Source organism: Boleophthalmus pectinirostris, unplaced genomic scaffold (genome assembly GCF_026225935.1).
Source record: "Boleophthalmus pectinirostris isolate CB_2022bp ecotype Guang Dong unplaced genomic scaffold, ASM2622593v1 HiC_scaffold_20, whole genome shotgun sequence".
Lineage (NCBI taxonomy): Eukaryota > Metazoa > Chordata > Actinopteri > Gobiiformes > Gobiidae > Boleophthalmus > Boleophthalmus pectinirostris.
The window spans coordinates 25,727,123-25,753,919 of record NW_026571153.1 but is presented as its reverse complement, the minus strand read 5'-3'; the positions used below and the strand labels follow the sequence as shown (position 1 = coordinate 25,753,919).

At 38.8% G+C, this 26,797-nt stretch overlaps 2 protein-coding genes across 3 annotated transcripts in view; one reads left to right on the top strand and one right to left on the bottom strand.

The window, feature by feature from the left end:
- hdac8 (histone deacetylase 8) lies at nt 1-25,890 on the bottom strand. The gene is made up of 11 exons (XM_020917806.2): nt 25,700-25,890; nt 25,557-25,609; nt 24,443-24,573; nt 21,780-21,921; nt 20,693-20,805; nt 20,535-20,612; nt 20,188-20,296; nt 19,665-19,837; nt 19,132-19,226; nt 8,662-8,767; nt 1-1,316 (listed from the first exon to the last, which is right to left on the bottom strand). Exons 1-11 carry the CDS (start codon nt 25,811-25,813, stop codon nt 1,294-1,296), a joined length of 1,137 nt encoding a protein of 378 aa, XP_020773465.1. The 5' UTR covers nt 25,814-25,890; the 3' UTR covers nt 1-1,293.
- Nucleotides 25,891-26,477: 587 nt separating this feature from the next.
- The window catches only part of phka1a (phosphorylase kinase, alpha 1a (muscle)), a 37,223-nt gene continuing 36,903 nt past the window's right edge, over nt 26,478-26,797 (top strand). For both annotated transcript variants that reach the window (XM_055156271.1, XM_055156270.1), the window contains exon 1: nt 26,478-26,724. In XM_055156271.1, coding sequence (XP_055012246.1) covers nt 26,647-26,724 — 78 coding nt within the window. In that variant the 5' untranslated portion in view covers nt 26,478-26,646. The remainder of the gene's footprint in view (nt 26,725-26,797) is intronic.

The following is a 26,797-nucleotide window of genomic DNA, read 5'->3' as shown; positions in this document are numbered from 1 at the left end:
TAGTCCTGGTTCAGGCCTGTTGTAGTCCTGGTTTAGTCCTGGTTTAGTCCTGGTTTAGTCCTGATTCAGCCCTTGTTCAGTCCTGTTCTAGTCCTGTTCTAGTCCTGCTCCTTATGCCATATAACATTACTTAGTTCAGTATTTACTCCATTTCAGGGAAAATCTCCAAATTCTGTCCAGATGTTTCATTTGTGCTCAGTCCACAAATCTGAGCAGGATTCTGCAGGTTAAACTTTGGACAAGAACCCAGTGTTTGCTTGGTGCTTAGATCTCCTCCTGGGACCAAAACAAGTCTGCGGTCTTTGTATTGTCTTTGTTTAGTTCTGGTTTAGTCCTAGTTTAGACCACGTTTAGACCTTGTTTAGTGTTGGTTTAGTTCTGGGTTTGGACATGGTTTAGTCCTAGTTTAGACCACATATAGACCATGTTTAGATCTCTATAATGTATTTTGGTCCTTTTAGGGATTAGAAAGCTATTGCAGTTTTATCCTGGTTGGGCTCTGGTTTAGTTCTTACTTCATAGTTACTACAGCTACAACTGTATGACATCACAAGGTGGAGCAGAGCATTTGAGCTTTGAAGGTGTAGCCAGACTAATAATGAAGGATTACTCAAACATGAAAAACTCCATGCATGTTTTTGTTGAGGTGACAGCATTATTACATGACCTAAAGCTCACAAGGGTCCATTTTGTGTAATACAAGACCTTTTAAGATGCAAGAGAAGTTTCAGTCCTAGTTTGGCCCAAGTTAATTACTAGATTAATAAATCTTAACTACTATTACCCAAACCAAAAATCAAGTCATTTTATGTCCTGTTTTTTCAGTGTAACAGTGTCACTCCTCGAGGCCCCTCCCCCCTCTGTCCCGTTATAAAACATGTTGGAAAAAAACTGTTACATTTCCGCAGTTTTCCAGGTTTGATCCCAGAGTTTGCTTGGTGCCTCAGGGCTCCATGCGGTCTTCATTAGGACCAAACCAGAGAGCAGAGACCGGACTAGAGAACGGACCAGAGACCGGACCAGAGACCGGACCAGAGACCGGACCAGAGACCGGACCAGAGACCAGATGAGAGACCTGAGACTGAACTAGAGACGAGACCAGGGATCAGAGATCGGGGATCAGAGTCCAGTCCAGAGTCCAGAGTCCAGAGTCCAGAGTCCAGAGTCCAGAGTCCAGAGTCCAGAGTCCAGAGTCCAGAGTCCAGAGTCCAGAGTCCAGAGTCTAGACCAGAGAACAGAGTCTAGACCAGAGAACAGACCGTAGAGCAGACTACAGGAACAAGGAGTTGAGTCCTACACCACATTCTTCAGATTCCCTGTAAACAGAAGGACAAAAGAATGATTGTAATGGGGTAAAGGGCAGAGCTGGTTTAGTCCTGGGTCAGTCCCTGGTTTAGTCCTAGTTTACTTTTGATTTAGTCCCAGTTTAAGTCCTAATTGGGTCCTGGTTTAGTCCTAGTTTAAGTCCTGATTGAGTCCTGATTGAGTCCTGATTGAGTCCTGGTTCAGTCCTGGTTCAGTCCTGGTCCAGTCCTGGTCCAGTCCTGGTCCAGCCCTGATTAATAATGGTTTAATACTGGTTTAGACATGGTCTTAGTCCCTGGTTTAGCCCTGGTTAAAAAAATGAGTAATTAAATAGTAGCAGTAGTAATAGTTGTAACTCACTTGCACTTTCATATGTTCACACACATTTTATTACCATATTGAAATGTACTTATTATTTCCAGCTAATATCAGTCTGCACAGCTGTTTATCTCTCTTTCTCTCTTTATCCCTTTCTTTTTTAAACTTGTCTCTAAATCTGCCCTGCGTTTGCATCTGTCACATCTGGTTTCCATCTTCTCGTCCTAGGTCTCGTCTCCGTCCTTTCAAGTCCGTTTCACTCAAAATTCACTTTTTCAGAAATCTAATTTGACACAGAAATCTTCACCACAAACAAACTCCCCTAAAACGCTGCCTCTGTCTCCCATTAAGAAAGAACGGATTATTTAACAAATGAAGGAAAAACTACTTAAAATAATAGGGTCACAACAAAGGTGCACTGTGTAACTATTTGGTTGGAGGGAAAAACAGGCATCCTGACTGTGAGCGGGGTCGCCTCTCCACAGACCTGTACCTTGGTCCGGTTTGGTCTCCATGAAGATAGAAAGGTTTAATGTTATACTGTAAAACATTCCAGACAAAGCGTTAACATGTCCATGGAGAAAAGCATTCAAAAATCAGTACAGAAAAAATACCTTGTGCTTGTATCCACTACAGTTATAATCTATGACACCCGAGGATCATTATGTTATATTTTGAACATTTTAAATCACAATATTCATCTAAAAGGACTTAATAAAATAACCAAGATCGCTAACTTTGAAGCTAGAAAACTGGGAGAACCAACAATAAGGTTTTTTTTTATGTCCAATATTGATTGTTTAGAATTCAGAGCAACCAGTGACAGATATTTTTGGGCTGATACGTGTGGTACTCCTTTTGACCACAAACCTTTAAGAGAGCTGTGTAGTCACATTTCGTGCAGTTTTCTCAATGTGTTAAACTGTTAACATAAAGTTTTGTGTGTATTTTTTGGCTGCAAATCGACCAAAAAAAATATCCACCTGAGCTGGAGATTTAAGGCAGATAGCAGAGACACTATAAAGTCCAAATATTGGCTAACTGACCGAGATCTGTGAATCTTTACCATAAACGTCATCACAACAAAGAGCCGTGCAGGTGGCATCGCCTCTCACGTCACACTAGTGAGTAGATTTCTTTCTCATTTGTACCAAAGTAACTACGAGACGCCAAATGCCAAATCCTACGCGTATTACTGATTAAGAAAATAAAAGTGGAGAAGGAAGTAAGTACAAAGCAGTGGGTATACCAGTTGTGGTGAAAACAGGGGTAGATCGGAATAGAGATATATAAGATCTAAATTATATATGCAAAAATTTTTTTTTTTTACAATTTGGTGCATAGACATAAATGAACAAAATTGGACTGGATTGCACTCTTATCTAGTTTGTAGTAAAAAAAAAAAAGGGCTGAAGATGAGTTTGTACTAAATTCTAACCATATACTGTATTTTCCGCACTATAGGACGCACTTAAAAGCCTTTAATTTAATCAAAAAGTGACTGTGCGCTTTATAATCCAGAGCGCCTTATATGAATTTATTCGGGTGTCTTAGTACGACTTTAGTAAACTACAAAGCCGCTCCACTTGCAGCATCCTGTAGTCAGGAGCATCGTGGAGTAATATATACTGTGATTTCTTTTAATATCAAAATGCATCTGTCAAGAGACAAGCGTACAACGCGCACTTTAAAATCAAGACTATTATAAAGTGAAAGTACGAGCTGCGTGGGAGCAGTGGATGAGAGAAGGTGAACACACATTCACCAAGACAGAAAGACAGCGCAGAGCAACTTACGCCACGATCTGCCAATGGATCGTGGACGCCTGGGCTAAGGATCAGTATCAACTGTGGTCTGAGCTTTCACCAAGACCAGAATCATCATGAACTGCAGGTAACAGTAACCACAGTGACTCAGATAATGACGAGAGGGATGCAGGAGTGCTGGACGCCGTAATCGCCCAACTGTTTGAACAATTATGAGTTATTTGAATACGATAACAATTTAGCGTCTCAGACAGTATTTTTTTAGGCGTTACAATTGAACAAAGTTGAGAGTTATTGTGAATGCATTAAAAAAAGTTTGACTGACTTATCTAACTCTTGTGTTTCGTTTAATGCGCCTTATAGTCCGGTGAGGTTTATATGTGGAAAAAAGTTCAAAAATAGACCATTCAATGCGCCTTATAATCCAGAGTGCCCTATAGTGCGAAAAATACGGTAACTTAGGAAAAATCTAAATTGGACAATGATATTGGCAAAAAATATCAGCAAAGCTTATCGGATACAATTTTTTTCTGGATTCTAAACTGTTTTTATCGGTATCGGTCATGAAAAAACCTATATCAGAACAGAACAAACCCAGATATCTGAATTCACTCAGACATTACAGCTCCTTGCGTGGCTACAAGTCGTAACCAGGATTAAGAGGCTGAGAGTAAAACTTCACAAATACTTTTTATGATCGTTCTAACACCTTTTTAATTTAAAGAGGATAAAAATGAACAAAGCTCCCCAAATGTGACGTGGTCCTCTGCCAGGGTTTCCGAGGCTGTGGAGTCTGGAGAGCTCATTTAAATGTGTTTTTATTGGAGATTTGTGTTTGTTTATGAGACTGGGTCTGATTTATGCACAAACTATCACTTAATTATCAGTATTGACACCATAACTTTTACTGTTATTACTAAATCAGATCTCCTAAATCAGAAAAATAATGCCATGTTTTAAAAGGGGAGATATCATGTACTTTTTGGAGTTTTCTATCATGTTCTAATGCTGTTCCCTCATCAAAAATATGCCTGAAGAGGTTTTAAATGTCATCCATGCATGTTTAAATAATCTAGCCATCTCTCCCGAGCCCTATTCAAAGCCAGTACAAAGATCCGCCCACAAACCTACATCACATGAGAATTCTCCATAAATATACAAAAAATATGATACAAACCTGTACACTACAACTTCACAAACCTAATGTGATGTGCAGCAGTTTCATTATGAGGCTGATTGTGTTGTGATAGCACTCTGAAGGGGGAGTGACTTAGTGCAGGTAGCAGGGTAAGGGGGGACTCAGGCCGCTCACACCGCTAGTTCGATTATTGATCATTAAGAATTTCATCGATTACGTTCATTTTAAATCGACAAACCGAATGAAGGTTGCTGTGTGTAGTGTGACCAAACAGGGGTCCGTACATGTAGCTCTCCGCACTCAGAAGGCGCGAGCAGACACACACACAGTCAGTCAGCCCGCAACGTACCGAAGCACAAATGTGTATTTAACGATGACTTGTACAAGAAATTCCACGCTTTCCGTTGCGTTCAGGACAAGTGTGAGTCCATGTGCACATTGTACAAAGCAGCACATATGTTTCGGTGTCCAGTGGGAAAAAGTTTTGCGAGGTGAGAGTCGATCAATGTCGATGACGAGTCCCCACCTCCCACCCCCCGTACGGTGTCCTGGTTTTGACAAACGCAAATCTGGTCACACTAACCTGTATTCACCTGAGTCATGTCTTTTAATCCAACAGAAATTGACCGCATCAGCGACACAAGAGCTTTAGTTTTATCTTCGATTAGTTTATGCAAATTAGCGATGCGGTTTTAAGTTTCGTTTCTGTGAGAGTTGCGCAAAACTGAATTAAACACATTATAATGTCAAACGGGCTGATGTGGCTCTAGAGTGGTTACGGTTTATATGTCGTAAAGTTGAATTTATTTATGCAGATTAGTAGTGCAGATAGTAATAATAATGATGATCATTTTAATATAAAAACGTTAATGATTAATCGATAATCGATCGTTAATTCTTCCAACAATCGATTAAGAAAATTTCATCGAATGCCCATCCCTAATTGTTACTGTTAAATTGTTATTATGTAGCAGATAGACTCCAGTGTGGTCCTTTCACACCTGCAAACCAACCAAAATACACGCATCATGAATTTCAGACTTCCAGTCATTGCACAATACATACTAGGAAGGATTTTCCAAAAAAAAAGTGAGCAAACTACCATGTTTGTTTTCCCAGTGGGATGTGTCTATTGACAAAACCAGTCTTTTCTAGTCTTTTGAACCATATCGCTTTTGTTTCTGGTTCTGATATTGTCATATTTTAGTTTTCGGATTCAGACATCATAATTGTGTGGTTGTTGGATGTTCTAACAGCAGAAAACAGCTCGAGAAATTTGTTTGCGAACTTCATAATTGCAAAAGGGAATCAGATGTGTGTGACTGCAAACCTCCGTTCAAACTGTTTCCCTTCCCAACGGAATTGAAAAATAGTGAAAGGTGAAGGCGATGGGCAGGACTGATCCACGGGAAGGACAAAAAAGGAAACCTTTGACTGTCTAAATCATCCGGAGTTTGCAGCGAAAATTTTGTATGTGGAGTGCCAACAAAGAAAAATCCCGATCCTTTGCTCAAACTTGGTTACGAATTTAAAAAGTCAATGCCAAAGCGAAAAACACCAACTGTTCGCCAAGAAACACCTTCCACTGCAAAGCGACCAAGACGTGATGTTGCAGTAAAACCACAAGAACAAGAAAGTGCAGCTCAGTCTGTTTGTCTTCTGCACCTCTCACTTAACAAACGGAATCCCGCTTTGATGGTGCTCCAAATATTCACTGCAAACTCGGCAGCCAAAGGTTACCTTTTTTGTCTTTCCTGTGTATCAAAACTGCCCATCGCTTTTCACTATTTTTCAATTCTGTTGGGAAGGGAAACAGGTTTGCAGTCACACACATCTGATTCCCTATTGCATTAATGGAGTTCGCAAATTTCCAAAGCCCATTTCTTGAGCCGTTTTCCTCTGTTAGAACATCTAGCAACCACACAATTATGATGTCCGAATCCCAAAACAAAAATATGACAATATCAGAGCCAGAAATAAAAGTGATATGGTTCAAAAGACTAGAAAAGACTGACTTTGTCAATAGACACATCCCACTGGAAAAACAAACATGGCGGTTTGATGCCCACGTTTTCGGAAAATCCTTCCCAGTATGTATTGCGCAATGACTGAAAGTCTGAAATTCGTGATGCATCTATTGGTCCGACTATGTACATCTAAGGCTCCTGCTCACAGCGGGTTTGACTGCATGTGGCTCAGGGATGCTGAGGCTCTCCCGCATGCCAGACCTCTTGGAAGCAAGGAAAGACCTGTTGTCTGATTTGACACCTTTTTCATTAAACTCTTATTCATTATGTGTCCATCAAAGTCAGCGGTTAGCCTTCTCTACGGGAAGGGGCATTACTTTCAACAGCTGATTGGCTTTTTGGTTGCTATGAATTCACCTATAACTGGCAGCCTCGATGTGCTTCATTTGACTGCAGATGAACACTATGGGTGACGCCACACTCCCTTAGTCCACTTCTTTATACAGTCTACGGCAAGAACACATGAAATTTATTCATATAATTTTTCACTTATTTCAATAATTAGACACAACAACTGAATCCATCCACACTTCTGCTTCTTGTACATTCTGTACCAGCTTTCAGCTCTAATAAAGAACACAAGAAGAAGAAAGTAGAACTGCTATAATTTAAACCAACAGACAAAACCCCAAATCTCCACTTCACAAACCGTTTTATGAGCTCTGACCCAAACAGACCACTGTAAACAAAGCCTCACTAGGGTTATGTCACTTATTTTATCCACTAATGCGTTCCACATTTCGATTAAATTAAGACAATGCTTTCCTCAGCTTTCACTTCTTTTACCAACTCAAGACCGTACACACAAAACATCATGGTGAACAAGGAGCAGTGACCCTATCTCGCAAAGAGTTTGAATGGCAACATCTGACTGTAGTTCTTTAGGTATTCTGCTGTCTCTGTGTGTATTAGATGCCCTCCCTGTGTATTAGATGCCCTCCCTGTGTATCCATGGAGTCCTGTTTTATGTAAAAGCTGCTAACTCTCTACAAACATAGTACTTATGAGTTGGGGGCTATTTCATGGGTTTGTATTTCATGCTAAAGGTGCCATTTTGAAGACTTCAGACTATTTTTGATTCGAGTTGTTATTATGGCAGTGGTCATAATTTTTTACCTCTGTCTGAAACTCATGAAGGGGCCAAGAGGCGCTGTGTTGTCATGACGTTTCCAGTGATGTCAGCTCCCATTGGGCGCTCCAGTTTTCAAACACGAAAGTCAATGGGTTTGTTTCTTTAATTAAGTTGTTTTATGGATCTATAATAAAACCTCGATAAGGAATTCCCCATCTGTCCCAGCTTGAGACCGACTAGTGGCTGCTCCAGGGAACTTGGGCCCAGAAAAAAATCTCCGCATTGCAATTTTTAGGAATTCAAACTGCCCGTGTGTTCGGCTGACAGGACTTTCACAAAGGTTGGATTTTATAGGGATTCTTTTCTGTTTTTACAACATAAACTTTTTAAATCCTCAAAGTTAGTTTTGTAAGACTAAGCCTAGTCCTGCTCTAGCAAAAATTTGAGAAAGTTATTAACTATAGAGAAAATTATTTTTGGGCCCATGCGCCATTGAGCACAGGCCATTGAAAACAATACGACGCCATCTTGGGTTCATCTTCCAGACAGTAATTATAGTTCTATGTTTTAGATCAATATTGTGATTTAAAATGCCCAAATTATAACATAATGCTCCACAAGTGTCATAGATTAGAAATATAGAGCAGACACAAGCACAATATATCTTCTTCAGCTGTGATTAAATGTTTTTATTTATTTATTTGAGACAGGGACAGCGCACAATTTTCGCATTAACCTTGACAGGAGAGATGCATTGTACATCAGGTTGTAGCATCAGTGCTAATTTCCACCTGTAGTCCCTGGACAGGTTCATTGATTGATTGTAGTTAACTGACCTTGACTATAAACTGTTCTGGAGACCTGTAGCATGTTTTGGGTTGAATAAATGCAAGTTATCATAAAATTTTTAATGTGATACTGTGGAATATTTCATGCCAAACAATAACTTCTCCATCAGAAGCAAGCAGGTGAAGCACTCCCCCCCCCTAAAGGTTACACAGTGCACCTTTGAGTTTAAGTTTAAATAGATCGAACCTTTGATGGTGGAGATGACGTGATCCAGATGTTTGGAGTCGTTGCGGTCCGGTCTACAGCTTGGACTGATCTCCAGCGAGTAGTCAGGCCCATACTCTGTGAAGAACTGATACAAACAAAAGAAGGAGAGAAATTGGATACAGAGAAGGGTGTACAACTTAACTGTAATAACATTAAAGGGCCCATATTACGCTATTTTGATTTCTGATCTATGTTCGAATGTTGTTTCCTCATCACAAACAGACCTGGAGTTGTGTTTTGTTTCATTCACACATGTTTAACACATAAACCCTGCATGTTTAGGCTGAGTTCTTCTCTCAGACTCCCGTAAAAACTCTGATCCACCTTGTGATGTCATGTGGTAATACAGGAAGTGCTCCACTATGTTTTTTAACTCCATACACCTTCACTAGAATCATTTGGATCATTTCAGCCCTGGAATTGCCAATCTCTATTGAACTAAACTTAAAAGGAACTTGAAAACTAGCACTTCATGACATTATAAGGTGGAGCAGAGCATTTCAAGCTGCTTGTTTCTATGGATATGTCATAGCTCTGCCTGGAATGTTCCACAGTATGACATTAAACACATCTATCTTACATTTATTCAATTACAGGTGGTTTTATAACTCAAGAAAAACGGGCATTCTGACTGTGAGCGGCGTCGCCTCTCAACAGATCTGTCCTGTAAATTGGTCTGGTTTGGTCTCTATGGTGATAAAATATAAAAAAGATTTAATGCCATACTGTGAAACATACCAGACAAAAGAGTTTCACGGACCCTCCACCAGAAAAGTTGCACAATGCACCCTTTAAAGCTCACACGAGTCAATTTAAGATAAAACCAGGAGACAAACATTAGAAATATTGAGCTGTAGAAGAGAATCAGTTATATCCTTATTGTGTAAAAGTTATTAATTCCACATTTTTTCAAGAGGAGATTTCATGTCTAGCTCCCATTGTTTGTCTTATTTGAGTTGGCAAATTCTTCAAAACTGAATCAGGAGCACGTCCACGGACTGGCCGACAGACTGACCTCAGACAGAGACAAACGCCAAAGATGATTTCAGCTCAAGTTTCTGACAAAGAACCATCACATAAAGAATAATTCTCAGCTGTAAAAACAACTGTATGAGATCAGATTTTATTACCTTTTCTTTTAAAGCCAGAGTTGGCCTGAAGCTCTATTTCACTATTTTCACAACTAGATATTAAAGACATATTATACAAAGTTAACCTTTAAAAGCTTTTAGGAACATATATTCATACTTTTATTATAGATCTAGTTTGATGGGCCCATATTATGCTATTTTCTGATCTGTGTTATGTTGTTTCCACATAAAAAAAAATAAAATAAAAAAACATACCAGGAGTTGTGTTTTGTTTCATTCACACATGTTGCATATTTTGGCTGAGAAAACACTGTTCCAAGTTGTGATGTCATGTAGTAATACAGGAAGTGCTTCACTGTGTTTTTAAAGTCCATACACCTTCACTAGAATCATTTGGATAAATTCAGGTCCTGGAGTTTCGCATCTCTACAAAACAATAAGTAAAAGGGAGCGGTTAACGTGAATACTACCACTTGATGATGTCACAAGGTGGAACAGAGCATTTTGAGCTTTGGAGATGTGAACAGACTGATAACAACCCAAAACATGCTACAGGTCTCAATAAAACAGTTGATAGTCAAGGTCAGTTAAATACAATCAATTCAATCATTGTGTGTCCTTAGGCAAGACACTTCACCCACATTGCCTAGTATGAAAGTGGTGTGTGTGTGAGTGATGGTGGTGGTCGGAGGGACGATGGCGCCGATTGGCATGGCAGCCGCACTTCTGTCAGTCTGCCCCAGGGCAGCTTTGGCTACAATAGTAGTTTACCATCACCAGGGTATAGAGTGAATGAATAATGCTGAATAATGCTCTGTAAAGTGTCTTTGGGGACAGAAAATGTCTGTGAAAAGCGCTATATAAATAAAGACTGACTTACTTAATAAAGGGTTAGTCAAACATGTCTGAGGCTATGTTTATACAGAAGACACAAAAGTGGTGTCGCGTCTTCGCTTTTTATTCCACATTTAGACGAGCGTTTTCGGGATCAAATCTACATGCATACAGTGACACAACGTTGTGTGGAATTCGATTGGGTATGCATGCCAGGCAGCTCGATGGTGATGTATGTGACATAAACGCGTACGCGACATGAGCAGATTTGACCAGAGTTTCGCGTTTTGGGCAGTGGAGACGGAAATGCTACGGCGAAGTGTATTCAACTTTTCCACTCTGGAGGGTGGTTTCAGATTTTTGCATTTTTAAGCCCTAAAAACGCCGTCACCGTCTAAACGAAAGGCACTTCCGATAAACTATTTTGTCATTTTTACCCGCAAGCGTTCTCATGTAAACAGGCCCTAAATGAAACAAAAAAAACTAAACAAAACTCCAGGTCTGTTTTAAAAATACATGGAGAAAATCTGGTACAGACCCTTTAAAAGATAACAGGATTACTCAAACATGTGTGAATGAAACAAAACACACCTTTAGTTATGTTTTTGAGGAGGTTACAACATTATAAAAAGACTTAAAGTTCCCAAGAGTAAATTTTGCATAATATAGGACCTTTAAGACTTCTGTGGATAATTATTTTATATTTTTAACGGTTTAAATGTATTCATCACAAACAGGGACCCCTTTGTCAGGCCAAGATGTCAGTGCCACCAATGTGTATGTGAAAATGGGGTTTGAGCTCCTCTTCCCACTGTGAGTAAGTCTAAATTGACAAAAGTTTTATGTGACAATATGAAATGATTTAAACATTTGAGTTTCTGATATGACTTAAGTTTGTCTCATTTTTGTGTCTGTACTTGTTTAAAGATCAACAGACTTTTGGTTAGAACTGGTTAGAATCCAGAGCAACCGATGGCTGATATTTGAGCAGATTTTTATTATTTCCTAAAAGTATGTATTTTGTAGAAACTCATCCACAATCTCCACAATGTTTTACAGACTGAATATGAGAGCAATGCAATCACATTTTTGCAGTGCCCTCTATACAAAAGTGCTCAAATGAAAAAAAAAAACAAAAACGATGTACAAATATTTTTAGGGAGCTGGTTCGGGCCAAAGAAAATATTGGCTGCTGCTAGAGATGTAAAGCTGATATCTGATATGTCAAAAAGTGCAAATATTGGCCCTATCTCTAATCTGGATCATTTTATGCTTTGTTCTTTCAATGCTTTGTTCCTCACTTCAAATTACAAATCAGATGTTATGTTACTTTTAGTGGAGTAGAGTCATTTCTTGGATCACACCTTTGTAGTTGTGCCTGAATCATTTTATTGTGAAAAGTACAGACAGTTCAGGGACCAGTGTTCAGGAAGTGTTTCATTGAAAAACATTGTGTTTGTTATTTCAGGGTTTGACGGGACGCTCAGTCATGAAGGAGAGAAGGAGAGAGAGAGAGAGAGAGAGAGAGAGAGAGAGAAAAACGTATGATCGAGGATTCAAGAGAGACAAGTATTCATTCAGAGACAAGTAAAAAAGGTAAACAAAATGGGAAAGAAGAGAGCAAGAAGAGAGGAGGAAAAGGAGAGAAAGGGGGAGCAGAAAGGGGACAGGTGGCAGAGAGAGGGGAGAGAAGAGAGGACGAAAAAGGGAGGGGAGAGAGACAGGGGAGAGAGAAGAGAGGACGAAAAGGAAGAGGAGAGAGAGGGAGCAGAAAGTGGACAAGCGGCAGAGAGACTGGAGAGACAGGAGAGAAAAGAGAGGACGAAAAAGGGAGAGGAGAGAGACGGGAGAGAGAAGAGAGGATAAAAAGGGAGAGGAAAGAGTGCGAGCAGAAAAAGGACAGATGGCAGAGAGGGGAGAGAGAGGAGAGAGAAGAGAGGATGAAAAGGAAGAGGAGAGAGAGTAGAAAGTGGGCAGGCAGCAGAGAGAGAGAGAGAGAGAGAAGAGAGGAGAAAGGGAAAGGAGAGAGAGAGAGAGAGTGGCAGAGCAGAGAGAGACAGAGAGAGAGAGAGAGAGAGAGAGGAGAGAGAAGAGAGAGAGAGAGAGAGAGAGGAGAGAGAAGAGAGGACAAAAGGGAAAGGAGAGAGAGGGAGTAGAAAGTGGGCAGGCGCAGAGAGAGAGAGAGAGAGAGAGAGAGAGAGAGAGAGAGAAAGAGAGAGAGAGGAGAGAGAAGAGAGGACGAAAAGAAAGAGAGAGAGAGAGAGCAGAGAGAGAGAGAGAGAGAGAGAGAGAGAGAGAGAGAGAGAGAGAGAGAGAGAGAGAGAGAGAGAGAGAGAGAGAGAGGATGAAAAGGAAGAGGAGAGAGAGAGGGAGTAGAAAGGGCAGGCAGCAGAGAGAGAGAGAGAGAGAGAGAGAGAGAGAGAGAGAGAGAGAGAGAGAGAGAGAGAGAGAGAGAGAGAGAGAGAGAGAGGAGAGAGAAGAGAGGACGAAAAGGGAAAGGAGAGAGAGAGGGAGCAGAAAGAGGACAGGCGGCAGAGAGAGGAGAGAGCGGACAGAGATGAAAAGGGAGAGGAGAGAGAGAGGGAGCAGAAACAGGACAGATGGCAGAGAGGGGAGAGAGAGGAGAGAGAAGAGAGGACAAAAAAGGGAGAGAAGAGAGACGTCTGGTAAAGACAATTCATTTTGCCATCACAATAAAACGAACTGAAGTACAGAGCAGTGATAGGGCTGGAAATTGATTACATATTAATCATATTTGAAGTTCAAATCCATTTGAGTGGAATAAAAATACTGTTCTTCTTATTTTATTTTCTCCACATTCTTACATTGGAAATTGCATTGAAAATCCGAGAAAGGCAGAGTTAACACAGAGACCTACAACTGATGCTCTGAAATCAGTGACGTCAATTCAGTGTTGGGCCTATATGTTTAATGCTATAGTTTTAATCTAATTCATAAACAATTTCTCCAATAGGGCTGGGTATCATTAAGAAGTTGCCGATACGATACATACCTCAATACACAGGCCACGATATGATACATATCTCGATACAGTGAGCTTTCGATTTGATACTATATGTTTCAAATCAGTTCGATACAGTTCAATAAAAGATGATGGCTGTGATCCTAAAAGTCTTTGTTAAACCACTTCTTGTGCAAAGTTCATATAAAACACATTCATTTGAATCATCAAAACAATGAAAATGTCAAATATGTTGCATAAATGAGTTTCCTTCCACTAAACAAGCAACAAAACTGTAGCACTGTAACAAAAGAATTTAGTCAAATATACCAAAAAAATACTCTTGGAGATATATCGATACAGCAGCCCACGATATCAATACTGTATCATCACATTAAACAATACGATATATCGATATTTTGATATTTCTGCACACCCCTATTCTACAACGGCCAATGGATGAAATATGATCACTGAACACAATCTTTTCAGTTTGCAGAAGATTGTGGAGAGGGGTAAAAAAAAAAAAAGCAAAAAAATTTTTTTTTTTTTTTTTTTGAGGGAAAAAAATATATATATCAATTTAATTTTCGGACAAAATCGCCCAGTCCTAATCAGTGGGCGTGTTTGGGGGGTAGAGCAAATTTGAATACAGGAAAATAAAAACTACTTAAACATGCATGAATTACTCTAAATACAAGTTCAGAGGCTAAGAGTTTATAACCCTACAAGAATACCCACTATTTGCCATGTTTCAGGAGATATTTAAGATGTACTTATGAAGCAGTGAGAGGATTATATAAACACAGGAGGTATATGGAAAGTTCAGCTGAGTCACAGATCCTCTGCTTCACGCTGTCCCTGAACTAAGGACAAGTTCACTTCAGAACAGAGAAAAAAAATCAAAGTGGTCGAACAGAAACAAGACAGGAAAACTCCAAGTCACTATGGGGACATACTGAGAAACACAGTTCAGTTATGTAAGGCCAGGTCCCAATTCTCAGGTGGAGTTTGTTGTGTAACTGTCAGATTGCAAATTTGTTCACCCGGTTTATGGTTCATATCTCTGTCATTTAGAGTTACACAGGCGCCTCCCTCCATCTGAAATCAAGATCAAATTCTAGAAGGTTCAGAACGCAGCTTATTCCTAAATGTGCGCGTGATATCCGTAAACAGAGCGTGGCGTTTCCGTTGGACACAATGGCGTCCGCGTGATGTCGTTCCGAGGAAAAGGGCGCAGTGAGGAGGAAGTAGGATGCAGACAGGAAACAAGGAAGTAGGAAGCGAAGAGGGAGGAAGCAGTGACACATCCTTTGCTAAATCCAGGCTCCCACACAGACTCCTATCCGGTTTAAAACTACAGTGCAGCTTCATATATTTTGAATACAATATGTGCTAAATATATGAAGTTATGTTACTGATACTTTGCAGTTACATCACATTGGGGGTGTTCTACATGTATCTCTATGGCGAAATGTTCAGACGTTACCATGGTGACACAATGCACATATTAGCAAACACTGGCAAAAAAGGTTTTATGAGTCTGAAAACTCAAGAAAAAACACAAAATGGATTTAAACTACACATTTTCAGGAGCCTGCGATCAATACAAGTGTTCATGGTCCTGTTTAGGAGTTTAATTTTCAACAAAAAGGCAGCTTTTGACTGTAATTTTATGTGGGAGAGACTTGTTTAACAGCACAAATTAGCTCTCCTGTTGTACTTCTTTCTGGTCAGATTGTGATAAAACAAAGCTCAGATTAAAGTCTAACAGAGCTTCAGACAGAGCAGGGCCTACAGTTAGCATCACACATATCAATATTGGAGATTCACTGTTCTTGAAATAAATCTCCAAACTTACGATCCAAAAATGTTGAACCTTCGCATTATTTGTCTGGGATCAACTCCACAGACTTCTCATATTAATGTTACGTCTTGAAGTCCTTTCAGCTGACAATACTCACGTCTTTGGATTTGAATAATGGCACCGCTTTCTGAAACTATTGTGAAAAATAATTGGACTTTTGTTTATTTATACAAAGAAGATGTTGAACATTGTACCAGTTTTTGTATCATGTTGATAGGCCCAGTAATTACAGAGATATGAACCGTAAGAATCAAGAGTTTAAACTAGGATACAATGTGCTGATGTCATGTTTACAGTTTTATTGACTTCACTAAAGTAGATTCAGGAAGGACACAGTAGAAACAGGAAGTGAGTTTTTGTGGTGAGAGTTCACACCGCCACCCGATGCATGAAGCACAGAGGCAAGGAACTCTGGGAGAAACAAAAACTAAATATGAGACAAAAACAGGGTCAAAGCGCAAATACTGAAGATTTGAAGTTCGTGAAGTGACTCTACAGGATCAGAGTAATTTTTGACATTCAACATTACAAACAAATTCCAAAATTTTTAAACAGGATAAATTTTCAAAAACACAAGTTGGTATTTTGTATTTTTGGAATTATGTTATTTCAGCTGTTGAAAAAAAAAAAATATTCTAAATAAAAAATTAAGATATCATAAACATGTAAATATTACTAAAACAAATTTCCTATAGTTTGTAGCTTTATTAAAAGTCACGCCTACGTGTTTCGACTACTTGGTCTTCATCAGGGGTAATTGAGTGAGCAATTTGACTTTCTTTTTTTTTTTAGTTTTTAACTAAATGGTCACACCTGCTGCTCACTCAATTAGCCCTGATGAAAACCCAGTAGTCGAAACGCGTTGGCGTGACTTTTAATAAATTCACCGCAAATCAGAGTGCCTCTGCCATCATTTTTCTATTTTACGAGAATCTAGCCCTCCAGATTGATGAGCACCTGTATGCGTACGTTTTTTGATCCAGTGTAGTGCTCCAATTTTGTAATTTTTATACAAAAATACAATTTAAAATTAACATGTAAATCAAAACATATACGGACATTTTAGCACATTTTCAGGTAGATTGCAAAAAATGTTAATACCAGTAATAACAACAAGTTTATTTAGCTATTTTACCTGTTACCTATTACCTATGTTTCTATACCCCAGAAAATGAAAAAAAAAAAAAAAAAAAAAAAAGTTAAAATAGTTTTAATTTAATTTAATAATGAATTTAAACCAATACCTTTTCAGCCAATTCTGGAATTCTGGAGGATGGCAAAATATGATTATGATGTGATTAAAATAAAACATTATTACATTATTTTACCAATTCAATTTATCTGAAAATTGATAACCCTAAAAACTATTTTAAAAAGTCAAATATCAAGGAAAACTAGAGAAAAAGTCCTGGTTAGTCCTTCGTCTGTGATCGTGAGGCAGATTGGCTCCAGTGCTATCACACAATGGAGGCTGACGCGGATCAGGCGCCTCTTTGGACAATACAAGTCACTGCTGGAGGTTAATGACATCTGACCCTACCAGATCTGCGCCACATGGCATGACACATGTTTTTATAAGATATCACAGCATAATAACTGAAACCAGGAGCGCTATTGTTTAAACTTATCTATATTTAGTCTGCTAATCAAGAATAAAAAGCACTATTGTCAAAGGGACTTCCCAATTCTGAATAATGATGTTATTTAATTCTATTTTTAATCTCTTGTGCTGCCCAAAAAGTAAACACTGAGTTGAATTGGAAAAAAGATAAGAATTGTGTAGTGACAAAATGAGTAATGGAAATTATAGTTTCACATGATGTAGTGGGATAGAAACATAATAAAATGGCCTGAAATCATTAACAATAACTTCAGACTAATAAATCAATGTCAAGGTCTTATATTATGCGTAACTGACTCTTGTGAGCTTTAAATCATGTTATAATGTTTCCTCTTCAAAAACAGACCTGGAGTGATGTTTTGTTTCATTCACATGTTTGAGTAATCCTTTATTATTAGTCTGTCTACATCTCCAAAGCTCAAAATGCTCTGTTCCACCTTGTGATGTCATGAAGCGGCAGTTTTCAAGTTAACAGCTCCTCTTACCTTTAGTTCAGTAGCGATCGGAAACTCCAGGACTGAAATCATCCAAATGATTCTAGTGAAGGTGTATGGAGTTTAAAAACACAGTGGAGCACTTCCCGTATCAGTGTTTCCTGTCTGAGAGAAGAACTCAGTCTAAATATGCAGGATTTCTGTGTTAAACGTGTGAATGAAACAAAACGCAACTCCAGGTCTGTTTTTGTTATAACATAGATTTGAAAACAGCCAAAGAGGATGACTTAATTAAAACATAATACACAAAATAGGGTTGTCAAAAGTATCAAAAGTCAGATACTAATCGATACTAAAACTAATAACTAAACTAAAACAAAACTAGATATTCATTTGAGCAGGTATTGGTATTAAAAAAGTCCCATTCACGGGACAGAGGTGAAGCTTTAGAATGATCTTAGAGAGTCTTAGAGAGTACAAAATATACAGAAATAAAAAAATGGAGTCACTTTTAATTGAGTTGGTGTTGAAAGGGGCTGTAGGTCCTGATCCAGCGCAGGTCTCAAACAGCACCAGGACTGTTGTGGTTCAAGAACAGAGGAGTTCTGTGCTTTCTCTCTCTCCCACTTTACTCATTCTCCCTCCTCCTCTCCCTCTCCTTCACTCTCTCGCTTTCTTTACCCCTTTCTTCCCCTCGCACACAGAGACTTCACCTGTCCCCCTCTCTCTCTGTTTCTCCTCCTTTCTCCCCCTCGCACACAGAGGTTTCACCTGTTCCTCTCTCCTCCTTCTTTCACTCTCTCCCTCTCTCACACAGCAGCTTCACCTGTTTATCTCTCTCCTCCTCCTCTTCTCTTACTCTCTCCTCCTCGCACAAAGGCTTCAGCTCTGTCTCCTCTCTCCTCCTTCTCTCTCTTCTTCACCCTGTCTCGCACAGAGGCTTCACTTGTCACTCTCCTCTCTCCCCCTTCCGGAGACTTTACCTGTGTCTCTCTCCTCTCCTCTCTCCTCCTCTTCTTCTTCTCCCCCTCGCTCCCCTCTCTCACACAGAGGCTTTACCTGTCTCTCCCTTCTCCTCTCCCTCTCCTCTCTCCCCCCTTTCACACAGAGGCTTCACCTGTGTCGCAGACGTGGGCGGCCATCTTTGATTATAGTGGGTGACTCAGCAGAAGTGAAACACAGACGAGTGTTCAGGTTTTGAGACAGTCACACAATAGAAGGCTTTGTGTTCACTGTGTATGTCTGTGTGTGTGTGTGTGTGTGTGTGTGTATATATATATATATATGTGTGTATGCAGAAGTTTTTATGCAGAATAGGATTGGATATTTTGGTGTTTGTGAAGGAAATTATGAGCCTTAAAAAACGAATTTGCTAACTGTGTGCATTCAAATTGCAATTCTGATTCAATTCCAATTGACCATCCCTAGTGTGTGTGCGTGTGTGTGTGTGTGTGTGTGTGAGCGTGTGTTGTTACTGTGGAACCAAAGCATGTGTGTGTCTTTGCGCGTGTGTCTCTATGTGTGTGTATTTATTATAGTGAAACTATACTGCAGGTACCTCATGGACGTGTATGTGTACTGTGCATGTGTGTGCGTGCGAGTCTGTTTATTACAGTGTGAGTGTGTGGCGGTGGTGGTACCTCGTGGTCTGGGATCTCAGATGGGAGAGTCTTTCCCAAAACTGCAGCCGTGAGGAACGTCCAACAGCGTGCCGTATTGGCCAGGTTATACCCCCCTGCAGACAGAGGGCAGCATGAGAGTTAAAGCAAATGTACGCCATAGAATTTACTCACTGAGCTGCAGAGGCTGCACTAGCGCTGATTCATGATCATTAATCATATGAGGCTCATTCTGCTTTCTGATTGGATAATTGTCTGATGAACTAAATAAGAGGAACATCATGTCCTATGTTTTTGTACTTAAGAATAAATCACCATTGTAACTGTGATCAATAAAAGCTAAATTTGATTTGAACATGTTTACCTCATATCTGGAGACACAGATAGGTCAAGTTTATATACGATGAATAGCAAATTCAGCATTAATCTGTTTAAGATTAAGATAAAGCATTAGTCTTTCTGGGGGACATAAAATGATCCACAGTTGTCTCTTTGTTTGTCCCTCCTCAGACTGTTGATATTTTCCAGAATGGTTCAGTCCTATGGTGCGTTACCTCCTCCCAGCAGCAGGGTGGGGAGCCTCCACTGCAGCACGTACAGCAGGCACTTGGACACGCCCACTGGGGTCATGTTAAAGGAGCACATGGGGTCCCCCGCCATCGTGTCTGCCCCCAGCTGCATCACCACGGCCTCGGGGTTAAAGGTCGACCACACCTCCTGCAGGACACTGGGGGAACACACCAGGTAAGAATCATAGACTGTATAAAGATATGGAATAAGGGAATGTGACGTCACTCATAGCTTTTGGCTCCCCCCTGAACACTTCCTGATTGGAAGAGTGGGTTAGCTATGTCCATTTATGTATACAGACTATGATCGTGATAGACCTAGTTGTTGTGTCCTTAGGCAAGACACTTCACCCACATTGCCTCTTATGAATGCGGTGTGTGTGTTGGTGGTGCGAGGGGCCGATGGTGCAGAGAGGCAGCCTCACTTCTGTCAGTCTGTCCCAGGGCATCTGTGGCTACAATAGTGACTTGTAGTGTGTGGCGTGGATGTGTGGAATGTGTTCTGTACCTGGTGAAGACTTGGTAGTAGCGGTCGTCTTGGATACCGTCCTCCATTGGGACATTGACGGCGTACCATCGGCCTTTACCCAGACCTGTATCACTCACATCTCCTGTCCCTGAGAAGAAATGGTCCAATACAGATTTAGATACTACAACTTTAAAGGTCCTATATTGTGCAAAATACTCTTATAAGCTTTATGCCATGTTAGGATGCTGTTCCCTCAAAACACAACTTCAGGTCTGTTTATGATGAGGAAACAACATTATATCAGATAATAGCTTAATATGAGCCCCTAAAGTATGTACCAATACCTACTATAAATACCATTTATTTTATTAAAACAAAATACAAACCAGGGAAGAATCCAGGTGAAAACTTGTGTAGAGAAACGGTCATGACTTTGGATGTGAAGCTAAAGGCGTCTTCCACACCTACAGGAAAAGAAATAATGAAAAGTAAATTATAAATAAAACAATGGACAAAAAAGCGATGTGTGTGTTTCACTGTGTACCATCTCCATGGTGTAAGTCCACGTCCACATAAAGCACACGCTCGTATTTCTCTCTCAGTTTGAGGATTCCTAAAACTGCATCGTTCACATAACAGAAACCAGAAGCTTCATCCCTGAGAGAATAAGAGAGAAAACTGTGAACTAAGCGAGGGCATCTGACACACAGGAGGGGCATCTGACACACAGGGGCATTTCTGAACATGTTTGTAGAGGTCTAAACTACAGAGTTACAGAATAAGACCTAATGGAGACACAGGGAGGGGATCTGACTCACAGGGAAGGGCATCTGACACATAGGAACATTTTAGAACATGTTTGTAAAGGTTTAAACTACAGAGTTAGCAGCTTTTACACAGAATAAGTTAAGGTAATTTATTGTTTGCAGAGAATATTCTATCACTAATTGCATTGCAAATTCTGACAGCAAATTTGAATCGATTGCAATTCCAGCTGGGGTTATTTTCATGCCACAAAAGGAGGAAAGAAAAACTTCACAACAGCTTTTACAGACTGAAAAACTTAAACTGGGGTAGACCACCCAAGCACAGCCAATCAGAGCACTGCTATATCGGCTATAACTTCAAGGTTAATCAGAAATAAAAACACTTAATTATTATCTGCAAACAGTATACAGCAGTCTGGTTTGTGCTGGTATTACTCAAAATGTATTCATTAAAAAAAAAAAGTCTTGTACCCCAGCTTCAAAGAAGCAGTGTGTATCTTTTCTGGTGGAGGGTCTGTCACCTGCTTGTCTCCAAGGAGAGTTTTGCCTTGATTATTTCACAGTATGGAAATAAACTTGGTTAATAAATCTATGGAAAAGCAAGTCTGCACATGGTAAGAATTCATGTTTTTTTTTTTATGTATTTTTGAGCTACACAACACCTGCAGTTGAATAAATAGATGGCAGATATGTTTAATGCCCTACTGTGAAACATTCCAGGTGAAGAAATAACATCTCTATGGAAACAGGCAAGTAGCGGACCCTCCATCTTAGCAGTTACATAGTGTATCTTTAAGTTATAGGTACACTATATTGTTCCTATAGGGAAAACAGCAGCATCCTTCACTACTGTTTGCTCCTTACTTCTTTGCATGGTGCCAGCCCCCAGCCCAATTAATGGCCACGTCACACTTCCCGTCAAGCAGCGCCTGAGCCGCGGTGATGGAGGCGCCCCCTACTGCTGCGGCATAGTCATAGATGCCCTCCACAATGGGGCAGTCGTATCCTGGAAAACAACAGGACCAAATGTTGAATAAAGTCTAAGAATCAAAACCAAATGATACAACTGGTTTAGCAGAAGACACGAGGACCACAGTTTGGACACTACACTATATAGATCTGATACATCGTTATTATTTATTTTAATACAGGTATTTTTATTTCCTTCAAAGTTTTATCGTATTTTTTCTTTACAATAAAAATTACATTTAACAAAATACAATAAAAACATGAAAACAAGACACAAATACATAAAACAATACCTAAAACAAACATAAAACTACAAAGCTCCCCACCCCTTAACCTACCTCTTCCCCCCAAACGCGCACACACACACACACACAAAATGAAGTAAATACATTTAAAAGTAATGTGGTAGTGCAGCATAACCATACTGCTAGCCCCCCTTATATTTATATATTTTGGCCTAGTTTATCATTTTCCTTTCTTTTTTTTCCCCATTTTAATAAACACTTTTAGTCACTACTATGTTACTATGATATTATTTTCACCATAATCGTATCCTTTCATCATCTCTTCACTAGAGTCTTACAGCATAATAAATGTATTTTTACTTCCCCCTTTCTTTACTTCCCTTTTCTTTTTTATTATTCCATCCATCCATCCATTTTCGTTCGCTTATCCGGGGCCGGGTCGCAGGGGCAGCAGCCTAAGCAGGGACTCCCACAATTTCCTTCACCCCAGACATGTCCTCCAGCTCCTCCGCTTTATTATTATTTATTTATTTATTTTATTAATTAATACATTTTTTAATTATAAATGATCTTCTCTTTTCATCATACACTCTTAATGAGAACGGGGTCACCTCTCTATAGATCTGACCTGTAACCATGAAGATAGAAAGATTTAATGCCATATTTTGAAAAATTCCAGCCAAAGCAATAGCATCACCATGAAGAAGAGCATTTGACAACCCTCCACCAGAAAAGTTACACAATGCACCTTTAAATTTGCGATGCTACTTCTCAAAAAGGTTTGTGTTAAATCCTGATGTCTGTTTTCCTGTTATGTCTAAATGTCAATATTCTGTAACAATTCCAAAGATAATTTCAGAAAAAAGAATTCTAGAAATATGTTTTTGGTTTGAGTTGGAAAATTATAGTAAATTCCTGGAAGGGCGGAGAGAGGGAGAGGAAGGATGGACCAGAGAAGACACAAAAGGAGGAAGTGACAACGCAGCGGATTCAACCAGGATTCACCAAAAGTCCAGGGAAGAGTACTGTTCTAGAAAAACATCAACAAGGAATACCTACACTATTTTTCCACACGTAAAAAGAGTTCTTATTTTTAATGTCTGAAAACAAATGAGTTGTGCATTCCAGGACAAGTCATTAAATCAATAAACAGTGCATTATTTATAACCGTAAGAACTGATAATAATTTTCTAATGGGGAGAATTTTAGAATCAAAAGTAATTTTAATTCAGCTATTTTTATTTTTAAACAATTCCTATTTCTAGTTACAAATACTTAAAAAAAAATTTATTTGTTTGTATTACGGTTGTCAAAAATATCAAAAATCAAATACTAATCAATACTAAAATGGGTATCAAAACTAGATATTCATTTTGAGGAGGTATCAATACTAAAAAAGTCAAACACAAGTATAAATTAATGTTAATGTTAATATATAAGAAAGTACTACAATTTTATGTTGTATGTATGTTAAATAAAGAGTGTTTTTTGACTATCATTCTGGTACCGTACTGAGTATCGAAATCAAGTTTGAAATTTTAATATAATTTATTATAATATAATTTAATATCATGGCAACAATTTGCATTTGTTATCTGCATCTGAACAAGCAAATTACTAGTAGATTTAGTCATTGCCCAACAAACGTTATGGTGAAACACTGCCCTCTGCTGTTTAAAATATGAACAAGACAAGAATTTGCCATGTTTTTCAATGTAGTCACCCTATGTAAGCAATAACTAAAATCTAAAAACTAATCATATAAAAAGACACATTTATTTGAGCAATCTTTAAAGGTACACTATATAATTTTCTGGAGGTGGCACGTCATCTGCCTGACTACGTGGAAAAAGAAAGTTATCAGAATCAGATTCTTTTTTTCCAATGACAGTGAACAAAATTCACAGAACCATACACTGGAATATTCTACATGGAGATATATATGTTTAATGCCAAACTACAGGGAATATTATAACATAGCATTTCAATGGAAACAAGCAGAATGAATGAGGTTTGTGGAGATGCAAGCCCACTCACAATAAGAATGCATCTTTTTGTGTTTTCAGTGCAATAAAGGGATATTTTATTTTAGTCTGTTGCCAGAAAGTTACACATTGTGGCTTTGATTTAAATGGTTGGATTCATTTGATTGGATTACTAATTTGGTGAAGAATGAGTTCCAGAGGGCAGGGACAGATGGCTTGAGAATTAAAAACAGCCCCAAATACTAAAGTTCTAAACAGGTAAAATGCATGAACTGTATAATTGTATAGAGTTTATGGTAAAATGTTTAGAGTAAAGAAATGTTTGTACCCAGTCCGAAGTCTACAGACTGGGGGTCATCATTGTCTCCGTCTTCGCTGATTTTATGAAGATGTTCTAAGTACGAGTCACTGTGGAACTTTGCCATTTCTTCTGTTGTCGCCACTCGAGGTTTCACAATACTGCAAACATTTAGAATAGATTTAAATTGTAAGTAAATACAAAATGTGCAATAAAACAGTTTTGCATGGAAACCAGTATTTGCTTTTTCATAAATATTGTTCCCTTTTAGTGATCTAATACTCTCCCTTTTCGGACTTTTATCACTGCGTAAAAGGTGAGGTCCTCTTGCTTTTTAATTATTAAATAGGTCCAGGGTACAGATAAAGGTTTACTTTCAAAAATATCTTTTAATTTTGATAAAACAGAGCTGTGAGAACATAGAGCAGTAGGAATACAGGTACGCTGCAGAGTTTGTTTATCATCTGGTTCAGGGCTCTGGTATTGAAAATTAAAATAAACAGCTTGGAAATGTCCCCACACCAGTTTATTTTTATTTAGTTTATATGCTTATAAATTATCCAATGTTTTTGACAGTTTTTCTACTTATTCATTATCATTACAACATATTAAAATACACCTAAAATAGCTGGTACAAGTGAATCAAACCATAACAGTAAGTAAGTAATATATAACATATACTTACTTGCTGTGTAACTTTTTGGGTGGGGGTCAGTCATTCTGCTTGTTTCTATGGATATGTCATTGCTTTGCCTGGAATGTTCCACAGTATGACATTAAACGGCTATACATTTATTCAACTTCAAGGTTTTATAGCTCCAAAAAACAAAACAAAAAAACAAAAAGAAAAACTAGAAAAACAGGCACTCCACAGATCTGACCTAGGTCTGAACATGGTTTGGTTTGATCTCCATGATGATAGAAAGGTTTTTATGCCATACTGTGACTATAACATTCCAGACAAAGCAATAGCATCTTCATGGAGAAAAGCATTTGACAGACCCTTCATAAGAAAAGTTACACAATGCACCTTTAAAATGGCACAAAAATGTAATAAAGGCAAAATCAGTGCACTAACTTAAATTAAGACATTCAGTTATTAGCTATTACAGGGTAAAATTAGCTTTATTACGTCCAAACTGACCTCATGTGTTGCAGCAGACCATACGCCTCTATCAGGGAGTGGACCATACTCGCCTGCAACAGAAACATTCCGATAAATCTGGTTATAATCTGGTTTTGATTCAATCTAGACCTAGATCCTCAAAACTCATTCACTGGACTCACCCGGTTTGGTACTTTGGATAAACTATCGCATCTTTCGATATATTCCGGACTATAAACGTAACACACTTTGCGTTTACTGGAGCTGTCATCGTCACTGTTTTCTCTGCAACTCATTTAAAACAATAAAAAGACAAAAAAAAGGGGGGAATGTTTATGTTGTAAAACAAAAGCGGAAAGATGTGAAACGATGGCTTTGAATTTGTGTCACAACCAAACGGTTCCCCCAACACGCTAGATGTCCTTGTTAGGGTTCCTACCAACAAATGATTCAAATAAACCCCGTAAAACACATAATATGGACTTTATTACATGTGATTGTTTTTATAAGACGTGTTGTGATTTTTGTTTTCGTTAAAACAAAGCTACAAAACACTTAAATCTACAATTTCGCCACAGATGTTTCAAAGTGAGACGTTAAAGGAGTGAAAGGCTTTCTGGGAGATGAAGTCTTTGAAAGATTTCAATATTATCCAGACCTACATTTACTTAAAGATTAGAATGGAATATTAATATTATTATCAAACAACACATTTTAATGAGTAATTATCATGTAGTAACCCCAAAACATATCATTTTAGTGTATAAAAAAAACACATTCTTTAAAAAAATACAACAGCATCTATTACATTTCAAACAACCAAGTATTAAATAAATATACGTATTATTGTTAATAAAGAAAAAATAACTGCATAAGGCAGTTTTGTGCTTTATTACAATGCAAAAATAATAACTTTATTTTGAAAGTGAGTCCTCCGGGACCCGTCTCATGTTACGTCCCGAGAAGTCAGCACACGCTGCTGTTGGTGGGTTTTTGACAGAAAGGTGGACAGCTGCCTTTCGCCCCCGGATTAAACCTATTACTTCTGCTTTTTATAACCTCCAAAACAACCAGAGAAATGCACTTAAAGTTTATTTTTTAGCTCGACTGGACTGACAACCCGTGAACCATGAGAAGTAGAAGCAACTCGGGGGTAAAGTTGGATAACTATGCTCGGATCGTGCACCAAACGATCCTGCAGCACCAAGTGAGTGTTTAGAACTGGACTTTAGAGGTTTTAAATAGTAAAAAGGTGCTATTTGAGGTGGTGGTTTGTCTAA